At 35.2% G+C, this 15,517-nt stretch overlaps 1 protein-coding gene across 1 annotated transcript in view; it reads left to right on the top strand.

The window, feature by feature from the left end:
• MMS22L (MMS22 like, DNA repair protein) overlaps window positions 1-15,517 on the top strand; it is a 126,000-nt gene that overhangs the window by 37,552 nt on the left and 72,931 nt on the right. Inside the window, exons 12-14 of the mRNA XM_025925730.2 lie at window positions 1,423-1,542; window positions 3,905-4,131; window positions 6,067-6,570. Of these exons, the coding sequence (XP_025781515.1) occupies window positions 1,423-1,542; window positions 3,905-4,131; window positions 6,067-6,570 (851 nt within the window). The remainder of the gene's footprint in view (window positions 1-1,422; window positions 1,543-3,904; window positions 4,132-6,066; window positions 6,571-15,517) is intronic.

Genomic DNA, 15,517 nt, shown 5'->3' with positions numbered 1-15,517 from the left:
TTTTTTCAACCTTTTTATTTATTTTTGGGACAGAGAGAAACAGAGCATGAACGGGGGAGGGGCAGAGAGAGAGGGAGACACAGCATTGGAAACAGGCTCCAGGCTCCGAGCCATCAGCCCAGAGCCCGACGCGGGGCTCGAACTCACGGACCGCGAGATCGTGACCTGGCTGAAGTCGGACGCTTAACCGACTGCGCCACCCAGGCGCCCCTCCCTTCTTTGTTTAAATGAGCTTAGTTGTCTATTAGAGAAGCTAAGTTTCTTTCCCTAAGCCATACAGCTACTTGGTAAAAAGAGGCACAAGAACCTAGATCTCAGTTCTATTCATGAAATATTTATGGAGTTTGTTTGGCAAACCAGGCAGTGTGCTAGACCCAGGGGAAATTATCCTAATTCTCAGAGAGTTCACAGACACTTGAAAGCAGACAAACGTAAATTTAAGAAGGTAAGTGCTATGATGCAGGTGTGCATAGGAGGTTGTGGAGCATAAAGAAGGGTCACTGTTAGTATGGAAGTTAGTAAGTTTCCTGGAGGACTTGAAGCTTGAGTGTATTCTAAAGGATTACTAATTAAGAGTTAATGCCTTACCAAAAAAATCTGCTCATGTTTGGTTCCCTTTATTCTTTGAATGTTTTAGCACTAAGATCACTTTTTTTATACCTATATGTTACTTTTATTAGCAACCCCAACATTAATGCATGTAATCACCCTGTCCTGTAAATTTCTTAATATCCTCACATCTAAGCAGAGATTCTTTTACTTATTTCACCCATTTTCCAGGGTTATGCTTTACATTTTTTCATTTTTCTTTTCATTTTCATTCTGCTCACCACTCTTGGATCTTTTCCATTTTCTGTCTTCCTCCATGTCCAAACTTTCCTCCTTAAGCAATTCAGATTATATATACCCCCTTATTATAATCACTCCATCACAAACACCTTTAATTTTTAAGTAATTGTGTTAAAAGTCACTTTGAGTTATGTAATTTCTATTATCTGAATACATAAAGCAAATTTTTAGAAGTATAGCCTATCCTGATTTAGACCTCTGGTCTGAAGATGAGAGTGGGTATGATTTGGTGATATGTATTCATATTCTTTTTAAAAGTAGGTTATCCAGGGGTGCGTGGGTAGCTCAGTTGAGTGTCTGACTTCTGCTCAGGTCATGATCTCACTGTTCGTGGGTTCAAGCCCTTCATTGGACTCTGTGCTGACAGCTCAGAGCCTGGAGCCTCCTTCAGAATCTGTCTCCCTCTCTCTCTGCCCCTCTGCCACTCATGCTCTGTCTCTCTCTCAAAAATAAACAGTAAAAAATAAATAGATAAATAAATAAATAAAAGCAGGTTATCCAGTGCGTATCAAGCAATAATATTCATGTTACCAGAGCCCATTTACTTTCCCACAATTTCATTTTATTTTTTAGGATGGTATACCAGAAGAACAATTACGAATGCATCTGCACTGTTGTTTGACGCTTTGTGATTTCTGGGAGCCAAACATTGTAATTGTCACCATTCTATGGGAATATTATAGTAAGAACCTGGTGAGTAAATAAAATATGAATGTGTTCCAGGAATTTGAGGAATTTGTACATATTTGAGGAATATTTTTATGGTTTAATTATGAAAAGTTACAGATTTTTCTTAAAAAATTAATTTTTCCAAGTAGATTAGAGTAGCTCAAAAATATTGTTTTACCTTTCATAAGCATTGTTTATAGAGCATTGACATAAGGGAATGGAACATTTTGTCTCTTTTCTCTAAAGAGTGAGAGTAAGCAAAGGAACCAAAATTGCACCAGAAAGATATTTCTTTTTAATCCTCATTTATAAATGTTTTCTAACAATTACTGATTACTAGCAACACATTGAACAGTTAATGCTATTCTGAATAAGACATAGTCTTGGCATTTGAGTTGCTTATAGGTTAGTGGACATTGTGGGGAAGAAGTTACAGTACTGTGGAATGTCCAAGGACAGAGTATCTGACCCAGTGTATAGACTTGTGAAAGGCTTTATGAGGTTGTAATTTTTTAACTGGAGAATGAGTAGAATTTTCCGGGCATAGAAGAAATGGAGTGTTCAGGTGAAAGGAACATAATGAACAAATGTATGAACACATAAAAAACTTGGTCTTTTCCTACCGTGTTAAATAGTTTTGGATAGGTCTGATATGACTATGGGAAGAAACAGCAGATAAGGAACATAGGGTAGTCAGTGACTAGATTATGTAGGGTTGAAGATAATGTGCAGGTTGAGTTATGATTTATTCCAGAGACATAGAAAACCAAGGATGTGACATATTGGGTACGTGTGTGAGAGAGTTTTCTGAAAATGCTATAAATAAATTGGGTGTTATATTAATAGTCCAATGTAATAATAAATGCTAATAATGCAGTGAGTGAGTAAAATAGGGGCAATGGATTTAGAAAGAAGAGGATATGTTTGAAAAATAAAAATTATAAAGGTAGGTTTATAGGATTTAGTTACCTGTTATGTGTGGAAAAAAAGAGAAGATTTGGAGTATTTGAGTTCCTGAGTAAATAGTGAACCCTTCAAACGAGATAGAAAATGGAAATGGGAGGTTTACAAGTAAATTACTAGTTTGGGTTTATACATAATGGAGCTTATTAAAAATAAGAAAAACACCTTTCTCTGAAGCATAATTTCAGGCTGATTGGAAAAATGACCCATTCTAGTTCTGAGACAACATCTGTATGAGTCCACAGTGTCTTGTCATATCTGAAAGCTAGGAAATATCAAAGTAAGATGGAGTCATGTCAAAAGGAGGTCCCATTGCTCCAATGCTGGATAAATTTGAGCATAAGAAAGAATAATGATTGCTGTGGATTGAAACTTATCAAATACAGGGGCGCCTGGGTGGCTCAGTTGGTTAAGCATCTGACTTCGGCTCAGGTCATGATCTCACAGCTTGCCAGTTTGAGCCCTGCATCGGGCTCTGTGCTGACAGCTCAGAGCCTGAAGCCTGCTTTGGATTCTGTGTCTCTCTCCCTCTCTGCCCCTCCCCCACTTATGCACTCACTTGCGCGCGCGCTCTCTCTCTCTCTCTCAAGAATAAATAAACATTAATTAAAAAAAACCAAACCCTCATTATTCTGAAAACTATAAATGAGAATATAAACTATATTTAAGAATAACCAAATTTCTAATAAGCTAATTAAGAAGTAATGATAGAATTAGAAAATCACTATTTTGTACATCTGATGAAGTAAGGCTTCTGGGCAGTGATCATTAATGGCTGCTAAAATTGTTCAGTGAGAATCTTGGGGATCACTCAGATTAACAGATCAGGTTGATAAGACCCTCAATCTTAACGTCACAAAAGGAATGACACAATTTAATGTGTCTCTTTTCCTAATTGCAACATGAAGTGCCCAGTACTACCAATGGAATATTCTTATCAAAAGACTCAACCTGCATGAATCTGATCAATCCTCTAGATACAGCTACCGATTTTCAGAACAAATAGGGGATAAAAGAGTACATTACATGACACTAGGGAGATACTAGCAGCTAAATCCAGATTGGAGAAAATTCTACACAATAAATGACCTAATACAAAAATAAATGGTATGACATAAACTCTGGGAAACTTACATAAGGGATTAAAGAAGCAAAGCAACCAAATGCAATGGATGGATCTTGTATGTTTCCTAATTTGGACAGACCAACTGTTAAAAAGACATATTGGAGATGTTTTAGGAATTTGAACAGCCCTTGGTGTCTCTGCTTTTGTGGAATTTTTATTTTGGCAGGATGTGTAGTACTGTTTGTAATTTATGTGATCAAGGCAAGTCAAACTTTTAGTGAGCTAATTGGGATTTCCATTTTTGTTTACTTGGATTTAATACTTACATTCTTTTCTTTTTTTCTTTTTTGCTTTTAGAATAGTTCTTTTAGCATCTCTTGGCTTCCTTTGAAAGGCCTTACACATATTATTAAGTCACCCTTGTCTATGCTAGAAATGGTGAAGACTTGCTGTTGTGATAAACAAGATAATGGCCTGTATAAATCCAGCAGTAGTTACACCATTTTCCTTTGCATTTTGGCAAAAGTTGTTAAGAAAGCAATGAAGAACAATGGCCCTCATCCTTGGAAACAAGTCAAAGGAAGGTATGTGCCATATATTTCTTTGTCATGAACGTTCACTCTGAAGAAGTGTTACTTACTGTTTGTATTTTTTAAGTTAACTTGTGCTTAGAAGTCTTTATGGCTTATACATTTCAAATGTATTCCCTAGTGTATACAGGACAACAAAACATGCAGCCTTTTAATCCTGCCAATTTACTATAGTAAGGAACAAACCTAGTATCTAGAACTTGGGGACAATTTTGGTTTATCTCATCTGTCCTAAAGATTGAAATTCCATATATTAAATATATTAGAGAACTGTTGTTTCTTTTGCCAAAATTAATTGTAATGTTATTATATAATTCAGTGCATAAATTTTATTCAAAATTACAGAAATAGAAAACCTTTCCAAATCATACACTGGCAGGTAATAGAGTCAGTCTGTAAAACTCTGCATTCTTTGAATTCAGTCCCATTAGTCCTGCTTCCTTGAATGAAAACTAACCAGAAGATAGAACCAAATAACTCAAATGTTCTCATTTGAGAAGAATGCCCAGTTTTCATTTCTGGTGTGGTAAAATAAACTTCCGGTCATATTTATCTGGTTTTTGTTTTTGAGAATTTTGCTTGTTAAATAGATATGAATTTTTATTGTCTTCCCTTGATCTACTTTCTTTATCTGTTAGCCCTTTTTCTAGCCCTCTTTGTAAAATATACTGCCCCCCACCACTTGCTCAGCTTATATAATGGGAGCTCTTGCAGAGTAAGAATTCCTTCATGTTCTAGGTAGGGATTTGTCAGGAACCACTAAATGAAATTCCTGTTTGATTCCCACATATGACTTGCAAGATGATGGTGATACAGTAGAATTTTTTTAGTGTATACTTTTTTTTTAATGGTAACTTCTTTGTTAAACCTCCAAAAATTATGTGGCTCAAACAGTAGTTTTTTTTTTTTTCTGTTTGCCAGTTTATCTTTGAATCTTAAATCATTTTATGGAAGACATAATACTCAGAACTTTTATTTAAAACAAATATTTGGAATTTATTCAGTAACAGTTCTATTGTTCCTATCCTAATCCCTTAATTGATGAAGTAATACTTTACTTCGACTAGTAAATTATATTAACACAAGAGATTTTTAAATGGGGAGTCTTGCACATTTAAACACTAACCATTTTACTTTATCAATAAGTAAAAATAATTTTTCCAGCACGTTGAATTGTCTTAGGTATAATTCTGGCAAGAGCAGGTCTTTGTGAGGGGTACAGGGAGAAAGAGTTTAAGGAAAATTGTTTTAAAATTGCCCCATTAAGATTTCTTTAAAGCACATCAAATTGTACTTAAAGGAGTATATATTTGGGGTGTCTGGGTGGCTCAGTCAGTTACATGTCCATCTCTTGGTTTCAGCTCAGGTCATGATCTCATGGTTCGTAGATTTGAGCCCGTGTCAGGCAGTACATTCATAGTATGGAGTCTGCCTGGGATTTTCTCTCTCCCTCCCTCCCTCCCTCCCTCTCCCTCTCCCTCTCCCTCTCCCTCTCCCTCTCCCTCTCCCTCTCCCTCTCCCTCTCCCTCTCCCTCTCCCAAAATAAATAAACTTTAAAAAAAGGGGATATATATTCTTTCTTATTTGTCAATAAAAATTAAAAAAGAAAGGTGATTAAGAGTACTAAAATAACAGGAAAAGCCATGTACTATATGAAAAGAACTTATACGGTCCTTTGGGGAAGACCAGTGAATCCTTTTAATTCAGTCATAGATGATTGCTGCTTCACTGAGAAATTTGAAGGTATGAGTATTCTGTGAGTATTTTCAAAGTAGAAAAAGTGACAATGGCAACATTAAAATGAAGAATTAGCTAAATTTACAGTAATGAGATTGTCATGAGTATTGAGTGAGCTGTTATTTTAAAAGGTTATTTTAAAAGCTGTTATTTGAAAAATTTTAAGGTAATTCTTTTTGTTTTGTTTTGCAGAATATATTCTAAATTCCATCAAAAAAGAATGGAAGAACTAACTGAAGTTGGTCTTCAGAACTTTTTCATCCTTTTTCTACTCTTAGCAGCTGTTGCAGAAGTGGAAGATGTAGCAGGTCATGTGTTAGGCCTCCTGAATTTCCTCAAGCCTTCCTTTATAACATCTCCTCTCATTTGGAAGGGTCAAGTGGCCTTCCTCTTGATGTATATCCAGAAAAATCTGGACATTGGTGTTTTGGCTGAGAAATTTTCAGGTGCTTTTCGAGAGAAAGCAAAAGAATTCTTGGTATCTAAGAATGATGAAATGGGACAAAGACAGACTCTCTGGACCCTTCTTTCCATCTATATTGATGGTGTTCAAGAAGTGTTTGAGACTAGCCATTGCTTGCATCCTTCCCATGAAAAACTGCTTAATGATGGATTCAGTATGCTTCTGCGAGCTTGTCAAGAATCTGAACTTAGGATCGTGTTGAGCTTTCTACAAGCTGTTCTGGCCAGAATCAGGTACGTTTTCCAGTAAATATTCTAATTTATTGATTTATGTCATCATCTATGTTGATTCTATATTAAAATTTTCCTTTCGATACACTCATGAAATCCAAATGGAGAGAGAAGAGTTGGTTTTACTGCTATGTTGGCATAAGTAGTTTCCAAACTGTTACTTTGAACAGTAATTCTTTAAAAAGAAAGTTTATGTGCTAACACATAAAACTAAACTCCGAGCAGCTCTGGTGCAGTCCCCGAACTGCTTCTTTGCCCCTCCTTCCCTTTTTACCTTTGCTAAAGGAATAGTATTATCCAAAGGAATGTTTCAGATAGTCTAAACAAGATCATGAGCTCAAATCTAAGGTGGCTTCTACTGAAACATTTGCATTTTGTGCCCTTAAGAAGAGTTTGACCACCCTGTACCATTAAAAAAAAAGGTAAGCTTCTTTAAATTATTTTGCTGCAGAGTTCTAACCTCAACTGCATGAAATACTTCCAGGTAAAACAATTTATTCTGAGATTAAAATAAGATTTTTCTGTTGATAACACCAATCACCCATATAAAACAATGTTTTCAGATCCACTTAAATACTGCTTTCGTTTTACTCCACAGAAGTAACATCGTTTCTCATAGAATCTTCCAGATTTTTTTCTTCTCATTTATAGGCTAAAAACACAAAACAGATGATCTTTGTTCTGCACCTGCCTTTTTTCACTTAATATTTCTTTTTTTTTTTTCTTCAGATCGAATAAATCTTTCGCCTTTCACTTAATATTTCTTTGGCAGCTTTCCATGTTAGTAGATGGATACCCATCTAATTCTTTTTAATGGCTACTTAGTGTTTCATTATATGGTTGTACCAAACTTTGTTTAACGAATACCATAATAATGTCAATTTATATTGTTTACCACTTTGTTATTTTAAACAGTTTTATTTAACATCTTTATATGTGCCTTCTCTGTGTACTTGTGGAAGAATAGATTAATTTCTAAAAATGAATTGGTCTATGTACATTTATTTTTTTTTTTTTTTCAACGTTTATTTATTTTTGGGACAGAGAGAGACAGAGCATGAACGGGGGAGGGGCAGAGAGAGAGGGAGACACAGAATCGGAAACAGGCTCCAGGCTCTGAGCCATCAGCCCAGAGCCCGACGCGGGGCTCGAACTCACGGACCGCGAGATTGTGACCTGGCTGAAGTCGGACGCTTAACCGACTGCGCCACCCAGGCGCCCCTATGTACATTTAAATGTAGATAGATGATACCAGATTTTCTACCCCCCCAAAAAAAAAAACAAAAAAAAAAAAACGTGCCAACTTTTACACTCCCTAATAGTATATGAGAAAGCCTCCTTTCTCATTTTTAGATTAGCATATGGAGTATATTTAGAAAATATGCATTCTCAGATAAGAAATTAAATGCAGAAGTTTGTAAAAATGTTAATGGAAACTTGGTAATCGGAGAATGGGACTAATTTCAAAAGTTGGAGAGGCTTTAAAAATGTAAATAAAAGTAAGAAAGTAAGAAATTTCTTCTTTATTTCTTTTTTGTTCACTAACTTCTTTTTGTCTTTAAGCTCCTACCTAGGACTTTTTTGGTTATTCTTTAAAAATGATAATTAGAAACACAAGAATAATTGTTGTATTCTTGAAAGACATACAGTATACAAATACTGTACTCATTTATTTCTTTGCCAACCTTGTCCTGCCTGTTTATAGATGAAGAAATGGAAACATGGACTTTTTGTGACTTACTAAAATAGGTTTCAGTATCACCACTCAGACTCTAACCAATCACAGCTACCTTCTTACATTACCGTTGTTAAAGTTTACAAATAACTAAACAGAAACTAACCAAACCATTATATATATATTTATAAATCATAAGCAGTTAAATGATTTGCAAACTGTAAACCTTGAAGTGTTACCTATTCATATATATTTATGAGTGCTTTTAGCTGTTATTTTTGCTACTAAAAAAAAGGGATAGTGCTTTTTGTTCAGTTTGTTTTTATGTTTTTACAAGTTACATATTTTTTAAATGAGTCATCAGATGGAAAAAATGATCACAAAGAGGTGTGGAGACAAGTAAATCATGTTTTATTTGCAGTAATTAAAAATTTTTCTTAATGTTTATTTATTTTTGAGAGAGTGAGACAGAGTGTGAGTGGGGGAAGGCCAGAGAGAGGGAGACACAGAATCTGAAGCAGGCCCAGGCTCTGAGCTGTCAGCACAGAGCCTGATGTGGGACTCAAACCACGAACCATGAGAACATGACCTGAGCTGAAGTCAGACACCTAACAGACTGAGCCACCCAGACGCCCCTATTTGCAGTAATTTATCTTTGATTTATTATCAACATTATTCCATCTAAATTTCATTTCTTATAATAAAAACAAATTTTTGCTCTTTAAATTCAATTTAGTAAAAATCCTTTAGTATTAAAGCCAAAACTATTTCAAAATGTTGGAAAAATTCTGCTTGCAAGTATCTTATAAACTGTAATGCATCTCTGGTAATCATGGGCATTACTAGTCAAGTACAAAGGTAGGAATCGAGGGTGCATGTTGAAGATTATTGATTATATAAGGTGAAAGCAAGTGTACATTTATATTATGTTTCTTTTAACTAGATCTCCTTTGGGTTTGTAGTCTGCTGTCATCTAAACCAAGGCCGTTGATCTGTAGGACTAACCTATGAAAAAGACACAAATATATTTATGTTGATAACAGTTAATTCCTTGCACACATACCTACTTTTAGTTTTGTTTTATAATGCTCAACTATGATTAAAAACAGTTGCTGTAAGTGACTGTGTAATCATATATCACTTCCGTTGCCATAATTGTAGAGCATTTTTAGCAGAGAGAAGAATGAGGTCAATGTGTTTGAGTAACAGTGAGTGGAGCATGCAGCTCCTGGGAGGCTCAGTCAGTTCAGTGTCTGATTCTTGATTTCGGTTCAGGTCATGATCTTACAATTTGTAGGATTGGGTCCTATGCTGACAGTGCAGAGCCTGGTTGAGATTCTCTCACTCCCTCTCTCTTTGCCCCTCCCCCACTCACATTTTCTCTCAAAATAAATATTAAAAAAAAAAGTGCAGTAGTGTGGGGAATCTTCATTAAAGCTGTCATCATGTAGGTACTACCATCTTTTAATTTTCTGAAGCTTGCATTGTAATTTGCACACAGTTCTTCAGTGAGACTGATTAAAGTATATAATAAGAGGGACTGTGACTTGGATGGTTTTGTTTTATTTCATCAGTTTTAGAGCTTCCAAGGCAGATACCCTGAAGATGGACAGGCTTTTAGTTTCGGATCTTTGGGGAAAGAACCCCAGAGATCATTCAGGATTGTTAACTTGAAAGAAGAAAGGGAGGCAGAGAGGGGAAACACAAGAAAAAGTCCTTTAGATATTTGATCATAGAGATGTGTTTGTTCCTACTTTCTTAATCCAAAATCTGGAACTTCTCTGAGGATCTTTTCATAGGAGCCTCCTAGGTATGCTATAATATTAGTATTACTTTTAATATTATTAAAAGGTTCAAAAATGTTTTGATAGTTGATAAAAACTAAAGCATAGGCTCCCCGCCCCCCTTTTAAGAACAGAGCTAAATTCTTTGAATTTTGGTTTAGATAAGGAAGATGGGTTACATAGATTGATGATATTTATTCCTGGCTGCATCCCTGACAAGAAAAAGAATGAAATACTTTACCTTAGCAATCTCTTCTGTTTTCAAATTCAGGTGGGAATAAGGTACCAGACCTTGCATAAATGTGTGTGCAGGATGTGTGAGTGTGTATGTTGAACTGGGTAATAGTTTTATAACTGTATGACAGAGAAATTATAGGTAGGAAGGAACGAAGATCACTGATTAAAGGGAGAAGCGGCTCCCTCTAGGCTGTTAAGAAATAATAACTTCATATGCCACTTTCTGCTAACTGGAGCTGATGGCTCACCAGAGCATTCTTTATTGCTGATTAAGTAGCATTATGAAAATACTGACTTGGTTATGTTAACTAAATGCCTCCATGTTTAAAACTTCGAATGTCAAGCAGTTTTTAGCAGTCATCTTTAACATTTCACATTACCTTTCTGGAATCCCATTTCTGGTTCTCACTTGCTGTTATTTGAGGTTAATATAAAAATGGCAGCTTTCATTTGTGGAGTTAGGTGTAGCCAAAAGCTTTTCTTTAATTATATCCATTCATGCTGCTATAGTTAAGGGTCTGTCAGCATTTCCATTATAAACCTCCATTTTCAGGGTTTTATAACACAGCTATGAAAATTAGCTCTGGGCAAAAACTTGACATACAAGGCCTCATGAGATTCTCCCTCCTCCCATCCCCCTTTTTCATTTTTACTGAAGTAAGGGTGAGTGATTTCAAAATGCCTTTTGGCATCTGCAAATATCATTTGCAGTTTAAAAAGAAACAATAAATTTTCAGGCTTTGTACCTGTTTGTTCTACCACTTAAGGGAGGTTGTGGACTTATGAATTTAAGCCAAATGGATATTGATCAACTGACATCCTATTTTGTATTAAACAAGAGCCTGGTTGCAGAAGAGGTCTAAAGGCAGTTGAAAACTTGTCTCAAATGTTAAATTTTGAGACTACGAAATAATTCAGAAGGGACCGTTAGTTTCTTTTTGATATTCTGTGTGCTGAGTACAACTCCTTAAAAGATTAAGCCTCTGTTTTCCTGGCTTCAAAATACATTTTGAGAATACATATATTTTTAAACCCTTTTTCTTCTTTTCCAGTGAGCCTAGAAGTTCATCTGTGTATTATATATCAATTTTGACATTTGGGATTGGGTGGGGTTGGGGGGGGGAGTTGCGTATGCACGTGCATAGAACTGTGTTTATTATTCCCCTCAAATGTTTTTCTTGCTCAGTAGTTCTAGTTATTTTAACTTTTATTAGTGTGGTATCATTTATTCTAAACAATTTTTTTTTTTAATCTGTGAGAGAATTGGGGTTGTCTAGGTAGGGAAGGAAGAAGTACAAGAGGAAATGTTCTCCTGAGGGACTGCTGGATGCCAAAAAATGCATATGAATTTTCAGGAAAAATAGAAAGGATGCTTTTGACAGCATGCAGGCCTTTTCCTCCTTTTGTTATTGGGTTTTCTATTATTATGAGTGGTTACTGCTTATGTATGTATGATTTGATGCATGTTTTTGGCATTGTTCTAATAATTTGGGAGAGAGCACATGATTGTGTTTCATGGATATTTCTAGTTTTTATTTGAAAAATCAAATAGTTTTGTTGCTTACTAAAAGTGATCCATCTACCAGTTTTGGTTGCTTCTGAGAAAGCATAAGCATCTCAAGGGAAAGTAGTATAAATCTTAATATTTTGAGAGTATGTAAAAAGTTAATGATTTTTTCCATTATTATTTTATTTATCTTTCAACTGAGATTTTAATGTATATGATGAATTAGTATTTTACCTTAATATTAACTGTTTACTAGGCTTGAATTTTGCAAAGTATTTTCACTATAGCTTTTCATACAACATTTTATAAATTCATGCAGTTATATAAACTCAGTTTTGTGAACTTTTTTTCTGTTTTGCTAAAACATAGATTACTTAATTTTTCATACATAGGAATTAATATTTAAGTCATTTAGTCTGCAACTAGATCTGTTACATACACATGGATTCTCCTTATATAAGTACAAAATAATTCTTTTAAAATATTTTAAGGGAAAACTTATGTGTCCAAATCTCAACTTTATTCATTCTGCAATGAGGGTAATAGCACATACTTTTACCAGGTGTTTTGAGGATTAAATGCAATAATGAATATGAAGTTTTTGGCACAGAAAGTGTTCGATACATGTGAGCCGTTGCTCTTATTGTCATTACTGTTGTTTTCAAAAGAACCCATAATCATTTCTATGTACTACACTTTAAGCCTGGCAACCTCAGTAAACACATTCACATGCACGCATGTACGTACTTACACCTTGGATAGTTCTTAACTAATTCTGATATTGTACTTTTAACACAGTGGCCATTCAGTAAATGCATTTGGATGTGTAAATGAATCAGATTGCTTAAAAACAAAGTCCAGATTGTAGGGAACATGAATATTGCCTAATAATTCTAGAACTGTTAAAAGTTGTGATTCTATATGTCTGAGATGCTAAGGAGCTGCTGTAGAAAAAGAAAACTAATTTCTTAAGGTAGAAATGTGATATATAAATATGTCCTTCCTTTCTCCGTATACTCAGTTGATAGAAATTTTTTTTAATGTTTTCATTCCTTTTTTATTCTCACTACTATTTCCTCCATTTTTAGACCATTATTAAGGTTTCCTACTCTCTGTGCCTCCAGTGCCTTCTGTCTTCAGACCATCTTTTTTTTTTTTTTTTTTTTTTAACAGCTTAATTGAGATATGTTACTTATCATACAATTCACTTACTGGCCAGCTTTATTAAGATATAATTCACATACCATACAGTTAAATGGTTATTATATATCATGGTTATCGTATATTTACATAGAGTTATACAGCCATCATCATAATTTTAGAACAGTTTGTCTCCCCAGAAGGAAACACTATACCCATTAGCAGTCACTCTCCATTTTCCCCTACCCAACCTCCATCCTTAGCAACAACTAATCTACTTTATGTCTCTATAGATTTGCTTTTGCTGGACCTCTCATAAAAATGGGATCACCCAACATGTAATCATTTTTAACTAGTTTCTTTCACTTAGAATAATGATTTTAAGGTATATCCATATTACCACATATATCAGTACTTTATTCCCTTTTATTGCCATATAATCCATTGTACCCACATTTATTTATCCATTCATCTCTTAATGGAGATTGGATTGTTCCTACTTTTGGGGTTCTATGGATAATATTGCTATGAACACATGTATTAGCTTTTGTGTGGAAATGTTTTTCTCTTGGGTATATATTTAGGAATAGAATTGCTGGGTCATATGGTAACTCTGTTTAACCTTTTATGGAAATACTGAACCATTTCTAGTATACCATTTGATATTCCCACCAACAGGGTTTAAGGTTTGAAATCTGTCCACATCCACACCAGCACTTGTTGCTAAGTGTCTTTCTGATTGAAGTGATCTTAGTGGATGAGAGGTAACATCTCATTATAGTTTTGATTTGCATTTCGGGCGGCTAATGATATTGTGTGTTTTTCATGTGCTTATTGATCATGTGCCTATTGACTATTCTGTTTTCTTTGGAGACATATCTATTTGGATCCTTTGCCCATTTTTAAATTGGGCTTTTTGTTAGTGAACTGTAAAGAATTTTTTATATGTTCTAGAGACAAGTCCTTCATCAGATAGGTGGTTTGCAAATATTTTCTCACATTCTGAGGGTTATCTTTCACTTTCTTGATGTTGTCCTTTGCAGCATAATTTTTTTTTTAATTTTAATGAAGTCCTATTTATTTTTCCTTGTGTTGTTTGTGCTCATCTCATTTTTCCACATTTATCTTTTTAGAGAACAAGTGTATTTACGTCATTCTGTGTTTTAACACTGTTACTGACTGACATCCTGATAACCACAGAAAATTTCACAGTCCTTACCATGGTCTTCAGAGTCTTCCACAGTCTGGCTTTCCCACATTTGCAACTTTTTCTTGTGATTTCCCGGTTATTTTAGTCAGATGGAACTACTAATTCTCAAGAATTCTCCAAATCTTTCTTACTTTTGTCTTTTCCTATCAGAACCAGTTGAGGGCTCAGGCCAGAACATAGTAGAGAAAGATCTGAGGACTGAATAAGCCAAAGTGAGGTGATAAACAATGATAAGAAAAGGGTTAAATCCAGGGAATGAAAGTAATTGTCAAGATCAGAAGTCAAAAATGGTCAGTGCTGGTCATAGTAGGCATAGAGGTGGACTAGCAGAGTACAGGAAAAGAAAAACAAAACAAATGATTTATTTAGAAGGATTTAGAAGGGTAAGGTAACTTCAGAAATTATTACTAAATGAATGGATCAGAACTAGAGATGGAATCAGAAAGAATTGTACATGGGCATCATATATGGGAGAAGCCAGAATTCCAGGCAGTAGTGGACAATTCTACAGTAGCAAACTGTGCTTTTCTGTTTAAAAAAAAAAAAAAAAAAAAAAATCTCTACACCAATGTGGTGCTCAGACTCACAACCCCAAGATCAAGTGGCTCTACCAACTGAGCCACCTAGGAACCCTGTGCTTTTCTGCTTCTAAAGGAACCCCTGTTAGTGTCTGAGAGTTGCTACTCTTGTTGCTGCACAAGGTAAAATTCAACTCCTCTATCACACTAGGTATAAAGCAAGTCTTTGATACCTATACGTAGTGCCTACTGTAGTGGAAAGCAGAAGACACTGTGGACAGCACTGACTTAGATGCTATACCTATTCAGAACATGGGCCATAATAATCTCTCAGTACATGTTTATTTTCTTTATTTACCTTTTTCTCTTTTTATGTGAACAACATTATCCTTTCCTACTATCCTATCCTTTCCTATCCTATTTTAGAGAAAGAGCATGAGTAGGGGAGAGGGGCAGAGAGAAAGAGCATCTTAAGCAGGCTCCATGCTCAGCACAGAACCTGACAACGGGGCTCGACCCCAGTATCCTGGGATCATGACCTGAGCTGACATCAAAAATCAGACGTTTAACGAACTGAGACACACAGGTGCCCCAAGCTTCTCTTGAAACGTATGCTTGTCTATGTGTCCCTAATCTTGAATAATTTCTCTTCCTTTTGAACCTCCTTAACATTTTATCTCTAATATCCTTTAGTGCTTTCTACCTGTGCTGTAATTATTTTTAACAGAGGATACACATTCATTAAGCAAATTATTTAAAAAAACTCAACTAATATTTATGAGTGCCTGCTATGGGAGAAGACATTATTATAGGCACTTGGGGTACATTAGTAAAGCAGTTAAATGCAGCATATATGACATGTACTCATGTATTTCTTAC

Source organism: Puma concolor, chromosome B2, assembly GCF_028749965.1.
Source record: "Puma concolor isolate L17-30 chromosome B2, mPumCon1.1.hap2, whole genome shotgun sequence".
In the NCBI taxonomy this organism is placed as follows: domain Eukaryota; kingdom Metazoa; phylum Chordata; class Mammalia; order Carnivora; family Felidae; genus Puma; species Puma concolor.
The sequence above is the reverse complement of the archived record's forward strand: the minus strand, read 5'-3'. Positions and strand labels throughout refer to the sequence as shown.